Source organism: Antrostomus carolinensis, unplaced genomic scaffold, assembly GCF_000700745.2.
Source record: "Antrostomus carolinensis isolate BGI_N321 unplaced genomic scaffold, ASM70074v2 scaffold31554, whole genome shotgun sequence".
NCBI classification, from domain to species: Eukaryota; Metazoa; Chordata; class Aves; order Caprimulgiformes; family Caprimulgidae; genus Antrostomus; species Antrostomus carolinensis.
The window spans coordinates 88,772-110,161 of NW_010309301.1; the positions used below are offsets into that span (position 1 = coordinate 88,772).

The 21,390-nt window shown below is 38.7% G+C and overlaps 1 protein-coding gene across 1 annotated transcript in view; it reads right to left on the minus strand.

Annotated features, from left to right (window-relative positions):
* Window positions 1-21,390, minus strand: part of LOC104523486 (fibrillin-1) — a gene marked incomplete at both ends in the record, with an annotated part of 135,549 nt that overhangs the window by 87,407 nt on the left and 26,752 nt on the right. The window contains 3 exons of the mRNA XM_010166082.2: window positions 606-731; window positions 5,204-5,329; window positions 8,613-8,810. Coding sequence (XP_010164384.2) covers window positions 606-731; window positions 5,204-5,329; window positions 8,613-8,810 — 450 coding nt within the window. The remainder of the gene's footprint in view (window positions 1-605; window positions 732-5,203; window positions 5,330-8,612; window positions 8,811-21,390) is intronic.

Genomic DNA, 21,390 nt, shown 5'->3' on the forward strand with positions numbered 1-21,390 from the left:
TCATTTCAGAATACATGAGGTACTTCTATATAAAAGAAAGATTTCAAGATCATGAGTTGAAATACATTTCTGGTACACTGCTACCCACTTTAGATACTCATGGATGTTCATGACACCTACTGTCTTATTATTCATTCACCTACTGAAGCAAGTCCAGAGGAGGCCACCAGGATGATCAGAGGGCTGGAGCACCTCTCCTGTGAGGACAGGCTGAGAGAGTGGGGCTGTTTGGCCTGCAGAAGAGAAGGCTCTGGGGAGACCTTATAGCAGCCTTCCAATACCTGAAGGGACCTACAGGAAGCCAGGGGAGGGACTTTTACAAGGACATGTAGTGATAGAATGAGGGGTAATGGCTTTAAACTGGAAGAGGGTAGGTTTAGACTGGATATTAGGAAGAAATTCTTTACTGTGAGGGTGGTGAGACACTGCAACAGGTTTCTCAGAGAAGCTGTGGATGCCCCCTCCCTGGAAGTGTTCAAGGCCAGGTTGGATGATGCTTTGAGCAACCTGGTCTAGTGGAAGGTGTCCCTGCTCATGGTAGGGGGGTTGGACCTAGATAATCTTTATTTCTGTGATTCTATTATTAGTTACAGGATTCTACTCACCTATGCACTTTAAGCCATCAGGAGCTGTATAAAACCCTGGAGGACACTTGCAGAAGTAACTGCTAACTGTGTTTGAACACTCTCCTCCATCACAGATCCCAGGAATGGTGCTGCATTCATCAATATCTTCAAGGCAAAAAGAGAAGCAGGGACAAGTTAGCTAAATTAGTTCTGGCATGAGAATAAGTATTTTATAATTAATATTAATGACCAAATTCAGTGTGGTCTGAAACCTCTCCTAACTTAAGTACAAGGGACATAATCAGCAGTTTTGAATCAGGATCTTTTGTTAGGCATCTTACACACAAAACTGAAACAGAATCTAAGAAAATATTGTATCTGTAAATTGCAAAAAGCCATAGAGTTTGTTTTACTGCTTAATAATGATGGATGAAAATCCTCAACTGCAGAGGGGATTTACTAACTGTAAGTAAACTGTAACCCTTCCAGTTTGAATTCTGCACACTAGAATTTCGGAAACTGTCATGGGATCTTTAACAACCATAGCGATCAGGAGCTTAACCATTGTGTCTCATGGTATCTCCAGCAGCACAGAGTCTCCTGGCACCATAATGAGACAATGGTTCAATACTGACTCAAAAGGAAGAGTAGCACCTACTGAATTGCCCATGCTTCTTCCTCTACTTGGGTTTTTCTTGGAAATCCCCCATATAAAAGCACTGAGCAACAAGGCCCTGTTTAACTAACAAAAAAAAATTACCTTTCCTGGCTTTCTCCACTAAGTGAATGTTCTGAAGTTTCAACAGATCTCTAGACAGAAACTGAAACATCTACTGCAGAAGTCAGGCAATGTCCACAATTCCCTTTAGATTTTGTCAGTGACTTTAAAATAGAAGTCCATATTGTGATTTTCTTCACTAATGAATCTCAATCCATAAACTAAATCATTATCATAGACCCAATGCAAAAAAATTTTCAAAGTCTGCAGGAAAAAACCTAACAAATATTTTCTCACACCTGATCATAGCTGCATTCATGAACAGAGGGAACTTGAAGGGTTTCTTCTACAGCTAGGAGTTTATGTTATCTACAGTCATGTGAATAACAACCTATGTCAGCCCCAAGTGCTCCTTAATTACCATCAGTAGCCCGCCTGTGATGTGTAGTTACTTTCCTCCTGGCTTCTAGTGACTATCTTAACAATGCAGCTGTATCTACTTAGCACTGCTTGCATCTTCTTGGAACCTGGAGTCCAGCTGAGCTTAAAGACAGCTCGCTTTTTTCCATGGTACCTACAAGAAGAATCATCAAAGCAGAGCAGAAATGGAGGTTATTCTGTAGAGTGATCAATGACAACTGCCTGTCACAGTCACCTACAATCACCCAGTTGTTCCCCCGACAGGCAGAATCCAGCCAGAAATAATGGCATCGCAGGACTCTATCCAACCTCTCCTCCAGAGATCTCCAAATAGATAGACACATGGCTGTAATAATGATTTCACCAACCACAAAAATTTCTGAGATTAAATACTGCAACGCCACCCAACATGCCAAGGCAAGGAGTGAATAATATCACAGTCATTAAAAACGATTGGAGGAATTTAAATGTAACGCCTAAATTGGAATTTGGCCCCAACAGATGGGGGAACATCCAAAGTCCCACAGGACCGTTAATGAGCATTTTAGCAAGTAGAGAGGATCTCTGTTCTGCTTCTCCTGCAAAGATGGTAATACAAAAATTCAGTAATATAAAAATCATCAATTCCTCTTCCCCTAGGTAAAGCACTGGATGCTCTAATACCTTTGTGGCCCCTTGCCTTTGCAGGGAAGGAGTGGAGGGACTGAGGTGGCATACAGATATTCAAGCCGTGCAGACTGACCTATCCTAAGCAGTGTGGGGCCTTGGGCCCCCTGTGCACACACTCCTCCCCAGCATCTTGCTAGCTGTCGTGATGTGGGTCGCATTCCTCGCTTGGGTGTGTGAGAGGGGCGTGACTTTTTGTTCAGTGCTACTTCAAGGGTGTTGCCAAAGCCTCAAGTCCGAGTGCCCTGGGAGCACTGCTAAGAGACTTCTGGCTTCTGCTCCAGGATTATACTCCACAGGAGTCCCAAAAGTCTCAGTGACAAAAAATGTGGAAATTGAATTTTGTTCTGAATAGAGCTCTTAATTAACAGAGAAAAATGCAGTCGTAAATGGATCAGATTCAAGCATTTTCTGACTCAAATTCACCAATGTTTATCTTAAAGTCAGTGTTGCCACTGTTTATATAGAGTCAGACCTTTTTAAAAGCAAAACTATCACTCTTTATTTTAGGGTTGAGCCTAACCCAAACAGTATTTCACTATTTATATTAGTGTTGACATTCATATAAGCAACATTGTCATTGTTAAGTATGTGAGTTTTATAAAGGTAACTATGCCCAATGTACTCACAGATGTAAATGTCACTCCAGGAAAAATTACTCCCCTCAATCACCACAAAAAAGTATTTACCTCAGCATTAATGCAACTGGAAGAAGAATGTCAATAGGAAGCAGTGAAAGACTGTAACACTTAAAACACAGTTTTCCACCAGCTATATTAATAAAGAGAACTTCAGCCAATACACCTCATTTCCCATCTTGTTGCACCGTCTCACTGGACCTGATGATTTCTATCATGACCTTATTTTAATGGGGACCCACTGAAAAAACAGTTCTGGTAACTCAGCAGGTAGCTCCTGGTTTTACTAAATCACTGATGAAGGACACATTACAGTTGTCAGAAGTCCTACATACTAGATAGGAAGTTAAACTAAGCACATGATCAGATGTTATTACGTATTAGAATTAATTACTATAATGCAAATATCTTGTCTTATATTGGAGATTTCAACTTAAAACTCAAAGGGATAATTAAAAAATGCAGAATGGATATTCTGTTGTTACATGACTATGCTCTTAACTGTTGAATCACGATGCTGTTTCACGCCACTGGTATAAGGGTGCTACTTTTAATTCTTTGAATTTTATTAATACCTACACAGTGTTAACTAAAATTGCTTGGTACATGCGATATGAAGATGTACTTAAAATAAGTCTCTGTCTGCTGAGGTTCAAAACTTTACAGGTATGGAATTGAAGAAAGGAAACTTCATCCTATCTTTGAGGCCAGGCGATCACTCCAAAGGGATTTCACAAGACGGAGCAGGACATCTGTGGCAGGATTTGGCAATGAATCAAGCCATCCCAGGTTCCTGGGTCCAGTCCCTGAACTATTACTAAGTGCAGGCTCTGAAAGTGATGGTTGGTTAGGGTGTTTTGTTCTTTGTTTGTGTTTTTTTGTTTGTGTTTTCTTTTTATATGATTCAGCAATCAAAAAATACCATAGGACTGTTTATACAATGCAGCCTATGCATGACTACAGTTCTCAGTTTTTCAGGTACTAATACTTAACAAGGCACATGTTCAGTCTTTCCTGTTCACCATGTTCTTGGTACTTCATCCACAAAAGGAAATACTTGCAATATTGTTCTACCCTAACATTGGGTTGTTTTCTGGCCAACCCATTGGCAGTCAGTATGAAAACCATGCTGTATTCAAGCTCTTCTGAAACTGCTTTCCCTAATCTGCAATTAAACTATAAAGTTTTGGTAGAAATTTTTCTTTTGAAAGGTAAATTATAATTCTTCCAAAATTACTAAAAAATTTTGAGTGCTTCCTGAAAGGCAACTGATGCAAGAAAGTGTGGTACATGCACACCTTACTCTCTCAGTCACGCACCTTTACGATATTGAAATTTGGCACTCCAAAATCACTAACCACTTATGAAACTTGTCTGCTCAAATTAATTTAATTTTTGTCTAATGACAGAAAGGACAATCTGTTGTAAGAGTTTAAAAATTATCTGCACTTCACAGTAAAGAAGAAGAATCAAAACTGTGCAATTGACACATTTTAGTACTACGTTCTTTATGTATATTCTCTTAAAGTAAAGGAGACATCTATACCTGATTATTATATTACAGAGAAACAAAACCCCTATCAAATCACAGTTAAAAATTAGCAAGATTCCACAATCACACATTGCAAATTTCCACACTAATATCTAGCAACTGTTGTACTTCAAAAATAGGATGGCCAATAAGGAAAGATAAAATGTTTGTCCTTCTTTAAACACCTGCAATTGTAAGGATGAGTTTAGAGCACAGTCCTGCAGATTTCACTCAGCACTGTCAAACTCCCACTAACGTTAAATACAGTTTACCTGAGTAGGTGGGAATGTGTCAAACCTTTCAGTCAAATACACTCTTTGGTTAAAAGATCAACACAGAGACATGTGCCTCAAGCATTTCTAAAGCAACATATCAGTTAAAAAATATTTTTAGTTTTAATGTTGAAATTATTTCAGATGTACCTTTAAGTCTGTAAAATGTGATGTGAGTAAGAGGCTGGAAAAAGCTGCAGGCACAATGTTTAAGAATCTCTGGTTTGGAAGGAGAAAGGACCACTACCCATATTTGTTGTGAAGAATGCTATTTGCATACTTAAGGCAAAAGAGACGGGAAAGTTTGTTACAAACTTCTAAACAAAGTTGGCCCCAAAAAGACAACTTTCCTCCCTACTTTACTTTCAGAAGAAAGTTCTAAAAGTTCTTACCATCACATTTTTGTGTCACTTCATTAAACTTGTGTCCAGCTGGGCATTTGCACTCAAAAGATCCAACAGTATTAATGCAATTTCCCCCTTGACAGATCCCAGGGATGGCTTGGCATTCATCCACATCTATCATATAAAAAAGGAAAAAACATCCACTTTTAATTCATTTCTCAAGAACAGCCATAATAATTTGTCTACACAGAAATTAAAGTAAATATGCCTAAATCCATTCTTCACCCATCAAAATATTATGATACTTGGTTGTGAAGACAGACACTAATTTTGTAATTACTCTATGCAAAGTATGATTAAGTACAGTACTCTAAATATTTTCTGCAAGAAATCACATGGCTATTATTGTTACAGACATTAAACATCTAACTGCTCTTGCTCTGTTTTTCCAAAACATCTGGGGAATGGTGTGCAGAGAACACAGCCTGCCAAATACCAGGTTCCTTTAAAGTATCTGAAGCTGGGCACCCAAAATCACTTGCCCCTTTGAAAATCTTGGCAACTGCATACAGTGCATAGCCCACCAGCACAGAGACGCAGGACGCGCGGAAGAGCAGAGTGCAATGTGCATGGAGGGGGCCTCACAGAGGTCATTCTTGATGGAAATTATTAACTCATCACTCCAGTAAGATCAGCACCCGTGACCTTAAGCTGTGGTTAGGATTTGACTCAAGGAGTTTCATAGCCACAATTAATGTCTCAGGAGGAATTATTAATGACCTGCTTAGACATTCACAGATTTGGGAGGGTTTTCCCCCTTTATTTCTCTCTCTTTGCTTTTACATTTTTCACTCAAGAAAATGAAACAACAAAGATGATATCACAGGCTAGGTAGGAAGCTAAAGACAAACATTTTCAAGAGGCCCCAGTTTTTGGCCTCACAGCTATTTTAGCACAACATGTGTGTCGTCACCTAGCTGCAAAAGTGTTGCTACAGCTTAGTAACAGCTACAGAAAAGAGACTAAAGGAGGAGGAGTGGCATTTCGATAAGAGCCAGCAGAGGTCTGGCTCACAGTCCCCAGGGGCTGCCCTGTGTCTGCTGCTCCCTGTCCTTCAGGAGCAACCAGCACTCGCCACTCTCAAACCCAAACGCCTGTGCTTCCCTCATTTCCCCAGGGATTACCAGCTGCTGCTGGTAAAACTCTCTCTTGAATTCTTGGGCTTCACACTAGGATCGGTTTCAATGCAGGGACACAAGCTGAAGGAGATGACGCCTTCAAATCTCCCTTTATAAATCCCAGAGAGCCAGCTGTAATGTGTCCTGTAGTCTGAAAAGCAAAGTATTATGTCTGTACAAAAGGCCAAGAGGCAATTTCCCTGGGAGCCACAAGTAGGAAGCTTCAGGAACGCCAAGGGGCATATCTGTACCACATCGCAGAGCATTATGTAAAGATCCCTGGGCTGACTGAATCAGGTCAGGGGGGTGCAGCAGCAGAGCCAGAGCAGTGCTGAGCCTGAGCTAACCGCTGTGCTGGGAGGCACAGAGAACTAGCACAGCCTCAGCACCCTTGACACAACCACATCGCTGCTGAGACTCGAGCTACAGCAATATGCTCTGCTTTAATAACTGTAATCAGCCATACTTCATGCCACTGTACTGACTTTAAAAAAAAAATTAAAAAAATAGAAGTCATGCTCCTGAGTCACAACGTCTGTTTCAAAATCCCACCTTTTTGGCTTTCATTTTCCTCCTTTGTATCTTTAAAAATCTCAGCTGTGATATTAATTTAACTTTCGGCCAGACAGACAGTCAGAATGTGGGCAGCGATACTCTATTTACTTTTTAAAATAAACTTGCCCTCCTCTCCATTTTATTTTTTCTCACTTCTCCACACTATAATAACGATTCCTTCTTCTCTTCAGAGAACCTGGATTTTATTTAACCTGCCTTCCCTTATTTAGACTGAATATGGCTGTGAAATCCCTGAAATGTCTTCAGTCTGAATGGATGTTATCTGATTTCAAAAGGACTGGATTTAGTACAATTATATTAAAAATAAAGCTAATATGTGGTTCCATAGCAGATCTGTTGAAATTATGAACACATTACACGAGAAGTGAAAACTGGAAAGTACAAATCAAATGTACAGGGCCAAAACTGTGTTGGCACCACATACAGATTAGCACAAATGTAGCTGCATGCTAAGAAATGTGCAGCAATCAGAACCAGCCTTATTCCAAACTGCACAAACTCATTAGAGAGGTCACTGTAGCTTTTTCGTGACACAAACAAGAGGAATATAACTAGGTGTGGCATGAGTTCAGGGGTGTGGGCCACATATTTATGCACATAAAATTTCAGAAGCGTCCAGAACCTCAATTCACAGATTTCTGTACAATTTAGTTCTGACCTTTACAGTGAGAGGGGGAACAGAATGGCTGAGGTCAAAATACGTGCCCATTATGCGGCATACACAAACATGCCCATCTTGAAGCCCATCATGCCTGTCTGCAGGCACCAGCCAGGACTTGGCCTATAACAAAGGATATCTACATTTTTAATGCAATGGAATGCCTTCAAGTCCTTCATAGGAATTTCCTAATTTAAAAAAATTACTCATAGATTTATAATCTTTATCGTCCCTATTTTCAAAAATATTGTAACTTATTAGAGAAAGTTAGACAGATTGAAATAAACTAGCCCCAAAGATATGGTCCTGGGAATGTATAATCCACATCAGTTTAATACATAGCTGCCCCTGTTAACTTTCTCCTGTTTCCTGCCAGACATCCAGACAATAAAAGAATTTATACAGCTGGAAGTATTAGAATAAAAGCCAAAAGCAGTGTAAGGACTTTCTATGGTAAGGCATGCTCTGAAAGAAGTAAGCAACATCTGGGTAGATTTTATGATTTGAAAAAAATGCAAATGCATTTCCAAAATTGTATAAAATACATAATAGGGCATTTCAAATGGCATGCCATGCACTTTTCTCCAGGTTGAAGCAGTGTAGCTCAAGAGATAAGACACCCAAGAGGAATCCAAAATCAACAAATTTCGGCTAAAAAATCCCACACCGGATAAATGGAACAGTATTGCCACAGACTGATTTTTGCATGTTTTGAGTGCTTTTTGAAATAGAATAAATTCCTCCATGGAATGATTGAGTGGTACACTCAGAAAAACACCATTACAGAACCCCGGGAAAGGGCTGCTGGCAATGAGAAATTCATTAAGATGCTGGCTGCTCTCACATGACCTAAGTTACTAATGTACTCACTTGAACATCAGGCACTCACTGAATCATGAAGTAATGCATCTGACAATGTTTTTCCATTCTTCACACATATAGCTGAGAATGGCTTAGGACAGGTTATTCACAGCAGTGTAACTCAATTAAGATTAATCCAGTAACAATTTCAGCAGCTTTTGGGGAAGCTTTGCTGCTAACTTACCTTGACAGGCCCCAGTTCGAATGTTTGGAATGAAGCCTCGGCGGCAGGGATGCGGTTGGGCAGGACACATTTCACAGGGGTGGCCCCACGCTCTCCCAACTGTTGCACAGCAGAGGGTTTTTGTGCAGACTATTCCACTGAGCTGTCCCTGGCACATCTGGTTGGTTATCAAAGTGAAGCAAGGGCCAGTCCTGTAATCTGTGCCAAAGACAGGAAACTTAATCAGCATCACAATAAAAATACACACCAAAACGTATAATAAAGCAAAACAAGAGCACATGTAGGCAAGACTTCTGCATTTACATTGCCCACCAGCCCAACAATTTTACTTAGCAATGTTCTACAGAGGATTTTTCTCAAGTTGTCTTCTCATTCAAATCCACTGAAAATGAGCAGCTCTATAAATACTTTCTCACTATTTTACCAGGAGTATTATATACTTATGATTCTGCACAACCCCTTAGCTGCTTGGTTTAATCTCTGGTAATACTCCTTGGGAGGCCTTTTCATCAGGTTTTTTAAAATATTCAGTGCATTAATTAAAGTAATACTGATAAAAGAGTTAGGATATGTTTATTTCCACAAGTGGTGCTCTCAAATGAGTCTCAAGTAAAGAGAATACAGACTACAGAAAGTGTTTTGAGAACAGTTTTCACTGTTATTCAGGCATATGGTGTAACAGATATGTGGGTAAGCTTTGCCTACAGCTGAATGAAGGGCATGTGGAACACATCTGCTTCGATTTGCTTATGGTAGGACAGGCCACTTAGCCAACAGACAGAATTAAGTGAAGTTGTTAATAAAATACCAGTAGGCTTTATTTTGTTCCATTTTCCAAGGGCAACAACCAAACAGTGGTACTGCCAACTCTTGCTGCCTCCTGTACATCCAGGGTACGCACTCTGGTTAATTCCTCACAAACGACCCTAAAATGTTTTTCTCTTATGGTGCACCAGGACAGAGTCCAGCATTCTGTAAGCACAGCCAGCAAATTATGAACCTGATGTTTGTCTGTACTGAAATAGTCACCAGGTGCCTCAGCCAAAGTCACTAAGTAATCCACACTGCCTTATCGCTGTGACATTATAAATTCCTCCGATTTTCGTGCCACTTCTAAACTTTGTTAACAATAACGTTTCCACTAAACCCTATTGATAAATAGGGTTAAACAGGGTAGAAGTAAGAAGGGATGTCTTTCCCATCTGCCCCATCTCCCCACACTAGGTGCACCTATAATTTAAGTAATCTTCATTCCAATCTAGGGATGCTATGTCCACATGCAATAATTCTACTGATTAATCAAGTCACTCTTCGATATAATAAATAAAATGGCATACAGAAGTCCTGTAAGATATGCAACACTGTTATACTGTTACTATTATCTTCATCAATTAAACGCGATCTCAGAATGGATATCTAGTTAGTTTTAAAGACCTATTTCTGATAACCGTGTACTAAATGACACTAATTACCATTTAGTCTTCATTAACTATGTATGACATCCTGTAATTGTGATTCTATCTTTTGCCTGTTTAACAGACCTATAATCACCCAGATCATCTATTTTCCTTTTTAAATATTGAAACAATAATAATTTTCTTCCAGCCTCTGGAAATTTGTCCTGTATTTCCAGATTTATGGAGAATTAACCTGCATGATATAAGAACCCTTTAGTTAGCTCTTTTCAGTCTCCCTGGTGCTGGTTATCTGGACTAGCTGTATAAAAATATGTAAATGCAATTACTGCTATTTAATGTCATCCTGAAGTGCTGTCAGACTGCAAATATAAAATTTCTGTCCTATCACCTCCAAACAGTACAGCTACATTTACTGAACGCTTCTACCCCCTCTTCCCTAGCAGTTCTGTGAACCTCATCATGAAATGGGTCAGAATCTCTCATAATTTCTCTCTTACTCTTGGTTACATAATTCCTTTTCATCATCTTAACTCTTTTCGGCTTGCTATTTCTGATTGTGTCCTTTCACTTCTCATATTAATTTTCTACACTACAGCTTCTAACAAGTTCTTTTGACATTTTTTAAACATTTTTGCAACTGGTTTCATTTACCTAGGCAGACAGGCTTGTGTTGCTTTTGTCAAAACTTACATTGCCTTCTTTTTCATTTCTCAATGTAGAAATGCAGCTTTGGAAGCACACTGTACAAAACCAAGTATTACCAGCTTTATCTATTTCCTTTAGCACATGATTACAAATTAAATCATGATCAATTATACCTATCAATTAAAAAATTTTAGTTCCAAGATCGATTCTTCATCCTTGAACAAAATAAGGTCTGAGAGCTATCTACTCTACTGTGTGCAGAACTCCCACTATTAAAACTCCTAATGTAAAAACAATAGATGACAATTTCTTTAGAAACACCACAGTTTTGTGTCAGCAACAGGAAACCTCCAGTGTACCTCCTCAGAATGAAATCCCTCATTGTAGATTGTCCCTATGCTGTTTATATATAGACAGTTTAAAAAGGAGTCATTTTGTTCTCTGTCGCAACGGGAAGCACGCATCAGACAGTAGTGAATAACCCATCTTGTATTTTATGGTAGAATATGAATGGATCAGCATTTACAATTGTTTGCTTTCAAGCTATAAATGACTTAGCATTCTATTAGCATTGGCTAATAAGACTTAGAAATATAGTGAACCCAATGAAGTTGACTTTGTAGTCATGCAAATTTTTCCATAAGTTTTCAGTAACAAGAAGTAGGTCAAATATGCACTCAAAACCAAGCAAAAGCTCCTATTTGTTATTATCCAAGTTAATAGTACTTTAGTATGGAGAATTACAGACTTTATTTTCACCTAATCTTTTGCCCTGATAAATTTTATTCTTAATATTCAGTTTTCTACTGAGTACAGTTTTCCTTCTATTTTCTCAAATACAATCTTTCACCTTTTCCCAAGTAAGATTTTCTTTTGCGTTCTTAATGGAAAATTCTTAAGGTCAGAAAATACATAAGAAAAATATCATTTGGATGTACACGCTGACCTATGGCCACAGAGAAATCCACACTTAAAGTCCTTTTTTTTTTTTTTTTTTTTACACAGAGGCTTAATAAAAAGAGCTCTATAATTAAAGAATTCTTAATAGTTTAAGATTTCTTTGACACATTGCAAGATGAAGGCCTACAAGAATCAAATGGGATTCCACTAACATGATGGCAAAATGGGAAGAGAATGGTATCACATATAAAGAGATTTCCTTGAGTTACACCATTTTCCTTGAGGGTATTTGGTTTTATGAAACATGCTGATTTCAGAAGATGCAGTAAACCCTACGGTCTATGCTACAAGGCACTGACTTGGGATATGAGCTTAAAACACCAATCTTTATTTTGTAGCAACAAAGTTTCCTTATAGTTCATGTCATTTTCAATTACTCAAACTACTTCAATGACTAAAGTTCACACACAAGGTTCCAACTGATCAGTTAGGAGTTGAAAAGAGAGAAAAGGGGAAAATATAGCCAGAAAAGCTGTTACATTGTTTGTTTGTTTGTTTTTCCAGAGGTACTTTCATTTTAATTGAAAAATGTTGAGACTTGAAATTATTTTAGTAAAAATATTTTTTTAAAAGATGTGCAACTGATAATTCTAATGTTTTAACTCACTTCTAACACAAATCTCAGCACAGGCAAGCAGCCTTCAGTAAGGCATTAGTCACGGTTATCTAACAACTTTATCTGCTTCTTCACATACTTCACTATTTTGATAAGGAATAATTCCACAGAGAGCTTCACACAACTGAGAAGATGGCAGAAACTGTGAAACCACATTAAGGTCATATACTATCAAAAAGAGCAAGAGGGCAATAGAATGAGGCTTGTTTACACCATGCAAGAATCCAGCTTATTAAGTCTGCAGGAAAGAATCAAGCTGCATTTTGATCTAGAGCTCGCTCCTGTTTCAGCCACAATCATCAAATAATTTTAATTATCTTCTCAGAAGATCCTTTATGTTCCTAAAAGCAGCAGAGAGGCTGCTCAAATATATAGTACTGGCAGGCTTTGATCAAAACCAAGCACAGCAATAAATACTGATAATCATTCCAAGTAATGCTGGACAGCACCAAAGAGACTCCAAGCACTAGGATAATGCAAAACTTTCGACACCAGATACACATCTTAAGCCCTCAGTTCATGTTAACCTCTGTTTGTTTTCAAGCACAATACAGTTTTTAATGTAAAAATACAGTTTAAAAAAATATGAGCTAATGGAACCCTGATTAAACAATTATGCGAGTGCAAGGATGCTGGTTTAAAATCTGGTCGCGCTTTCCTCCAAGATTCATTCCTTATAAATCTCCTATAAAGAGTTCTTGATGTTTCAAATTAACAGCCTGATTTTGCAAACTGATAACCACCTGCGAGGGAGGCTGACAGACTCCTCCAGCCCTGTTAAAATAAATGGAAACAAAATGGATGCAAAGGTCGAAGGATAGAACCCCAGCAAGCCAGCATGTATGTTATCATGATCCAGATCTCATTATTGAAAACATGAAAATGCCATCTCTTGTCATTATAAAGAAATGGATAACAATAAAATGAGTGCTGTTTTTCCAGTTCTCAGCACACCATGCACAGCTCACACAGCACCATGTGCTGCACAATGGCTGAGCAGCGAACACAGAATGTTGCTTGGAGGGAGGAAGCATTCCTCCTAGCTGTTAGCACTTCACATGGGTAAATTCTGTATGAACCCCCAAATCCAGCCAAGACTGCTGTGCAACTGAAACCACCCTCAGCAACGCAAACTGGCAACTTTCCCTTTCTTTACTACAGGGGAAAATGGAAAGGAAGGAATATTCCAATATCATACAAATAATGAAAGAAAAGTCAGAAAGGGCTCTAAGGCAAGTGACGTACCTTAAAGCTGATCTTTATTACAACTTACTTTCCTGCCTAACAGCATTTTTGTTTCTGCTGTTTGGTGGGTTGGTTGTTGTTCTTGTTACCAGCTAGGCATAAAAGAGGAATAGTGGAAGTGAGACTGTGCAAGGCAGAAACACAGTCTCGTCTCTGCAAAGCCTGCTCAGCGCTGCTCACGTGTGACCACTGTACTTGACAGCCCGTGCCACTGCTTGGCCAGCCATTAGAAAAGAGAATCACAATTGGTTGTAGCTGACAATGCTCTTTTGGAAACTGATCTCACACAGCCAAAGAACAATGTTAGCTAAAAGGTTGGCAGTCTGAGTTTCCAGTAGCAGAATCTTTTTAACATGGTACACAACTTCAGGCAAATTTCAACTATTTTTTCTCAAGTATCCAAAATGGGGGGGGAGGGGAGGGAGAATCCTAAGCTGATTCAGGTGTGCTTGCACAAACAAAACTCCTATAACTTTTCCTGAGTTTAAAAACCAGGAATGGAAGAAAAGTATGTTGGATATTCTAATCTAAAATCTGAAATAAATGGTGACAAAATGGCACCATGGATATGACAGGAAATGCCAACTCTTAAAATTGTAGTTCTTTCAGAAAGTCATTTTTCTTGACAGGATTGTGAACTATACTGTTAATGGAAAAACACAGCTTCCATCACTGTATGTTTCACTGTACTTCAATCATTTGGCTCTCTTCAGAGAGGGTAGCAATTTATTTAAAGATGATGGAGAAAAATATCATGCATTTCATTTCAAGAGGCAGGATCTGCTGTGCCTGAAATTAGAATTTTTGCAGTAAAATTCCAAGAACTACAGAGAGTCTCAGAACTGACACAAGAGCATGGCACAACCAAGCTGACTGTAAGAGAGAGTTACAGAACACAAAGGTTTAGCATTTCAGGTTCAATTTCCAAACGTACTTCAAAGTTATTCTAGATATTTTCAGACATACTAAAATCTCCTGATAAGGACAGAGAGAACAAACAATGCTTTATGCACATATACCTCCCAAAAGATTAATGCAAACCCGTGTCTGTTACTGTACCAGAGAAACAGGGAAGGGCAATGCACTCATCACTCCATTCTCACTTGCAAAACATCCCTTTCAGTTGCTTGTAGGGCATCATGAAATCATGTTTTGTACACAGGACTTTGTGGCTTGTAAGCGCTGGTCAGAAAGTGAATGACCATGCTCAGGACCCCATGTGATAACTATTATTTACCTCTGTCTTTCCTAACAAGGGACATGTCACACATCTCACTTCACGAACTGAATCAAGATCAGACACACAGCACAACATTCCCACGTTAGCTCAGTGCACTGCCTTCCAACCATTTAAAAAGTCAGACACAATAATTCTCCATCCACAGGTGACACTGAAATGCCAGTTGATAAATGCATCCAATCACAACACTCTTTTTTCCACACAGGCTATTTCCTTAAATAATTACTCACTGTTAAGCACTCCCTGTCCCCTCCTCCCCCCAGCCAGACACCATTACTCACCCCAGTCAGATCCCAATGTGTCATCATTGGAAAGTACATGGCAAAGATATCAGAGAGTGTTCAGAAGGAAAGAAAACAAAACTTTGTAAATATTTTAAAACTTATTTCCTATGATGTCTAACACTTGTTACCAATGAGGTTTGGTAGGCTTAGCTGTGGTATGTGAAGAAACTATCACCTATCACCATGCTGCTTCCGTCTGCTCCCTTCCAGTGCCAGAGATGGCTTCACATATTACCAAGACCCTTTCCCAGCTGTTTCAGCACACACTGCAGCACAGAGCTCACGCTGCTGAGATTTAACACTGCTAATGCCAAGTGTCACTGGAACTGGGGACTCGGAGTGCAACCACTCAGGCACTGTTTCTGGCAAGGGTATAAATCTGGCAGTAGAAATGTCTCAAAATACCAGAACTGTGCTGCGGACAGATCACAGCTCCAAGCTGCCTCTCCTTACTTTAACATGAGTAAAAAACATCCATGGAAGCATATCTAATGCTTGCAATAAATAACTTCCACTGGTATCATAACTCCTTATTCTGTATTAGTCAGCCACAAAAGTTAGTTACTGTCTCATACGTTCCAGCCCCAGGAATATCATACTCTAACTCACGATTCTGATGACCCCATTTCTGCATGTCTTCTTCACCTTTGCTTGTTGCAAATTGTTCTCATATATTGACTTGCTGGCACGCTTCAGCCTAGATTTATTTTCCATTCCGTAAGCTGCTTCACAAATCCATTTCTGCACAGATGATCTGTTTAACATATCTATCTAGCAAATACTATCTAGTCTTCCTAGGTTACTGGTTAAAGAACAGGACTTTCAAATAACAGTTTACTACCCATGTGAGACTAACATTATCAGTTCCATTTGATGTACAGAACAATTCAGGCTGACCATTTTAAAAAGTATTTTGGCAATCCATTTTCAAGAACAAATATACAATGATTTTCATGCCAATTTTGTTCTTGCAACTGACCCAGTTCTTGAAGTCTGTAACTGAAAAGTAATAACATTACAGTAATAAAATAAAAAAATAATGTTCAAAAAATTATTATAGAATTGGAGTGATTTGTTGCACACATTTTAATCCAACACGCAGACTAAGCATTTCACCAAAATCAAGGCTTTAGCTCTGTTGTTCCCAATTATGTGCGGCAGCAGTCCAAATACAGAAAATTGTTACCACATTTTATTCTTTTCCATGATGAAGAAAACAGTAAGCAATGCAGCTAAATGCAGAATAACTTCTCATTTCTGAATAATCAGTTACCTGACAAACTCTAACCCACTCTGCCGTATAAGATACAAAGGAACATTTCTTTGCAGATTTTAATTTTTCCAATTTCTTTCACAGGCTAGCAACAATGAAATAAAATTCTAAGCTAATTTCCATCTCTTTTTGCAAAAAAGTGACATATCCTCAAGACCAGATGATTATTAAGGAGAATGGATTCAACTGAAGAATTCTGGAAGTTTCACTTAAAAAGAACAAGCTGGCTGAAGTTTATTACTACTTTTTAAAAAGCGTCCTTAAGAAGTGCCACGTTATAGAAAGTCTCTTAACATACCACAAAGTTTTAACTATTAAATAACAAGGTAAAGACACAGCTAGTAGACGAGCTCTGTATATTTCTTCTCTTTGGCTCCAGAACACATTGACTATAAAATAACTGAGACTATCCAAAAGTAGTGCAAACTGTGTAAGAAAAATAGATCCTAATGACTTACAGTATATTAAACAGAACAACATCCAAAGAAAGGGAAAACGCTTTCAGACAATGCAACACTCAGGATTTAAAGAGATAGTGTTCATATTTAAAAAGAAGAGGGAGTGGTACAATACATCAGAAATAACCTTTTTTTTTTTCCCCTAAAATATTAATCTTCCTCTGCAGTGTCATGAAACACAATACAACTACAGAGCACTGGAATGAAACTCAGTCCAGAACTGAAAACGGGTTATAAACAAAAAGGGAAGGTGAGAGGGAGAAGGGAGCCAATTTCATTGCTCAAGCTAAGTGAAATACAATGAGTAAACATACAGCAGGAAAAGCAGGAATAGCGAGAAGTCGACTTGCTTTCGGTGTGGATCACTTAAAGGGAAGGTGGTAAACGCAATAATGATGTTTTGAGTGTTGTTAAGTATATATTATCATAATGACACATGGACAAATGACTTTTGTGGTCCTAACAGAATGCAGAACTTCTAAAATCCTGGCAGCTCTTTAACAAGGTAATTACAGCAATCAACAATTTTTTTCTTATTTCTTTATAACTGCTGCCAGGAATCATCTGGCTTGTCCTAAGCAAACTCCCTCTATGCCATGACCCAAAAGGACCAGCACTCCTGAGAAATTATGGTGGTGGAAAACTTCTACCGAACAAAAGCAAGGGGCACGCACATTGTATTCCCATAAAGACTTTTCTCCACACAGCACAAAAAAATCAGGAAGTGTTATAAATTTAAGTCAATAATGTACAAAAATTGCTTCAGACACTAATAACTCACCTCTAACTCTATGGTGAAACACATCAACTACTTAATTGAAATACCATGCATCCCTTTGTGTTACAGGATCAGATTCCTTCCTCAATGAAACTGTGGCATCACTCTGTGTGTACACCAGTGTAATCATGACCAGAATCTGGCTCATTTTGCTTAACCACATACGTGGGATTTGCATTAAGACTGTGGTCCAAAAATAAACACAGTAATAACATGCATTATTTAACTCTGAATAGGTCTGATGGTATCTCTGTTGAAATGTTACAGAATACATGCCGTAATTCTGGAATTATCTCATGTATTCTATACCTGTTGCTAGAACTAGGAAATATCTCTTTCCAAGAAGGCAAATGATCTAACCTTGACTCACAAGTGCTTTCAAATAAGCAAGTATAATTTTATTAAATATATACATTATACCCACCAATATAAACTATATGTCATGTTAACACTTGTGTGTTTCATTACTCTTAATTTTCTGTACAATTCTGGATATATTACTATGGTCCTTACCTCTCAGTTATTATTCTTCTGGTCATCTTTGGATTTTACAAGTTTTCAGTGAATCTAGGGTTCTCTTTTAACACTTTCTGGTAATACTTACTAAAGCATTCAATTGCCCTGATCCTAACAGTGAATGATCTTTAGAAAGTCTAACATGCTCACAGAGCTTCTAGACTTCTTTATTTATTGGAAAGAGCCAATGAATTTCAGATATATTAGTATTTAATTTAACAAAGTAAACTCATATTATTTCTTCAAGGTCTACTGTCATTCCTGTCTTCACTGAGCACTTGGTTGAAGGAGTCTTCTCTTTGCTTAGCAGTAATGGGTCAATGTCCCCCAAAGTCAATGAATGACTGGCCTCAAGTGACTGAGGACTTTCTGCATTCATCACATCTTTAATCTAAGGATTATAGAAACTATTTAGGACAATTGTCAATTAAATACTCTTTTTTAAAACCAGAACAAAAGTCTGATTTCCCCAAGCAGGGAGAGAGTACAGACCTAATTAACAAGGAGGAAAAACAGGAGGAAAACAGGAGGAAAAAAAAATCCATAGATTATTATCAAACATAGGGTCAAGTTCTCTTATTACTTGCATACTACAGGCAAGAAAAGCAAAAGATCTTTACCAAGTCTCCTGTTAGCGATGTAATGAAGAGCTTTTTTTTTTTTTTTAACTTAAGATACTGCTTGAGAACAAATGCAAGTCTTTCTAAAAGACTTTGAATTACCATGAATACTCTAGGCAAACACGGGAAACTTTTGGTGCATTTACTCAAAATGCAAGCAACTCCACATTCTTAGTATATAGTTTAACATTTCTTAACTTTTAATAGCATCTGTGCTGATGCCTTTGAGCCTTTCTTATCCATCAGACTTATTGTGTGTGTATACATTATTTTTGTGTAACAGGTATTGCAGATCTATTTTTACCCCAGCACTGGAAACCAGGATCTCTTCTACTTGTTGATGGGAATGTTAGGTCCTAAGATTTCATTTGCCTCCACACATGGGACAAATCATTAAAACTTGGGCAACAGTCACCAGCCTGAGAGCCTTGAACATGAACATTCAACCTCTGAGACTGAAACCCTAACAGATTTCTGTTTCCTCCCTATTAGATAAGACTTGTCGGTTTTGTAGGTGCCTGGACATGGACATTCAGCATGAAGTCCAGTTACAAGTAAAGGGCTAGATTCATTGATGTTGATGAGAGAATGACTATGCAGTGGGGAAATCCCGTTGCCTATGACTCCGTTGCCTATGACGGTGCACGCACACATCCACACACAGAAAATTGCCAGTGTTGGGGGGTGAAGGGAAGAGAGAGATCCACCCAGGTTCCGAGGCCTCTTTCCAAAAGCTAAGCCATGCTGGCTCAATCAAAAGTAACACACTCTAATTGTATTTTCTAATTATGTACTCATGGGGAATAGCATCAGAATCTTGGAAAATGTAGTTTGTACTCAATGGTCCGTTTCACTGATCGCTGTACAGTTTTGGATGATTTCTCACTGCTTATTTTAGAGATTCTGGGTTGAAAAAGGTTTCTCTCACCTCCATGCTGCATAAATCTCAGTAGTTCTTCAGAGCTGATTTTATTTTTTGCCACGACAATCACTGAAATCTATCTGTGCGTATGCACAGAACATCTTGAATTAATGGTTTCAATTCATGGTGTTCATAAAAGTGGTGCTCCAGAACACAGGTTAGTGAGAATCAGGCAAGTAATTTTTATTTGGGGGATGTGGGAGAAAGGAATCAGGGTTCAGTAAATGAGCCAGGTGTCTGTGAATAGCTAACTAGGGCACTGAAGGGAACAAACAGCTCTGGCCTGTTCTTTGTATACTTCAACATAGTAATGCTGGTTTCATACAAAAATGGGAGATCGCAGTTGAAGGAGGATGATGGATATACACGCATATGTATCTGCACATACTTGCACTTTTTTTTCCCCCTTCTCTTTGGGGTACAAAAGATTAAAGCAGAAGTTTTGTTACACTCTGGCTATACAGAGATTCTTCAAAAGATAAGTAAATACTCAACGGAATAGGAATCACTCAGACGTGGGTCAGCAAACTGCAAGCCTCGCTAACTCCCAACACAGGAGTACTTAACCTTTGAGTAACACGGGTGCGTTAGCCTGTCACTCGACCCGAGCCTCCCTTCCTCAGTTTGCACTGCATGGTGTAACACCCTGCATAGCCTGCCGTAGCCACACATCACTGCATCATGATATACGAGTAGTACGAGAACCTAAAACGTATGAAAATTAGAGAGCTACAGAACACAGAAGTCCTTTAAATACATTTTCCATTCTTAAAAATCATTCAAATGCCTTGTAATTAAGTATAGTATTTATAGATTTAACTCTGCTATTTATAGATAAAATAATTCATGTAAAATTTACAAAGCCCTTACAAGCTTTGCTTCTGTTTACAGATAAAAGTATCCGCAGAAACTGCTGTTGATCCAGATGCCTGTCTAATACATAATACTTCACAGCCTTACAAAACGCTGTGTATAAAAGGATGGAAACTGCTTTTTGGCCTACTTTTTACACTGACATACTGAAGAGGAGGGATAGTCTTGTGGTTGAGACACTTGGCTGGGAGTGAGGTGACCTGGGTTCAGTTTCAGACTCTGCTACAGACTCCCTGTACACCCTTACACAAGTGACTTAATCTCCCTGTGCATTAGCTCCCCACATGTAATGTGGGGCTGCCAATACTTCTGGATGCTGTTGGGGTTTTTCCTTTTCAGAGTACAGAGCCTTTGGGACAGACTTGTGTGTTTTGTGAATGATAAAGGGAGCCTCAAGCTCAGTTCAGGCGTCTTGGCACTACTGTAATAAAATAAGAAAAGATCTTTCATGTAATGTTTTTTGTGTTAAGACCCATCAAGTTTGTTTTGGGTTGGTTTTTTTCTTTATGTTCAATTAATTGTCAGTTTCTAGTAAAAGACCTGAGGAATTAGCTCCTGAGATTTTCTGTGCTGGGTGAGTGCAACAGCAGCAGAACACATTCCACAGAGGAACTCATGCACAATCAATTAGGTCGTCTAATTAATTTTCCAACTCAATAGATGCTATGAACTATTTTTTAGGTAGAAATATATCTATACTGGATACATGTGTAAAAGCAATCCAAAAACTTTTAAAATCTTAGAGGAGAAGGACAGATCATAGAATAGTTAGGGTTGGAAGGAACCTTTAAAAGTCAACTAGTCCAACCCCCCTGCAATGAGCAGGGACATCTTCAACTAGACCAGGTTGCTCAGAGCCCTGTCTAACCTGACCTTGAAGGTTTCCAGGGATGGGGCTTCTACCACCTCTCTGGGCCATGTGGAGGGAAA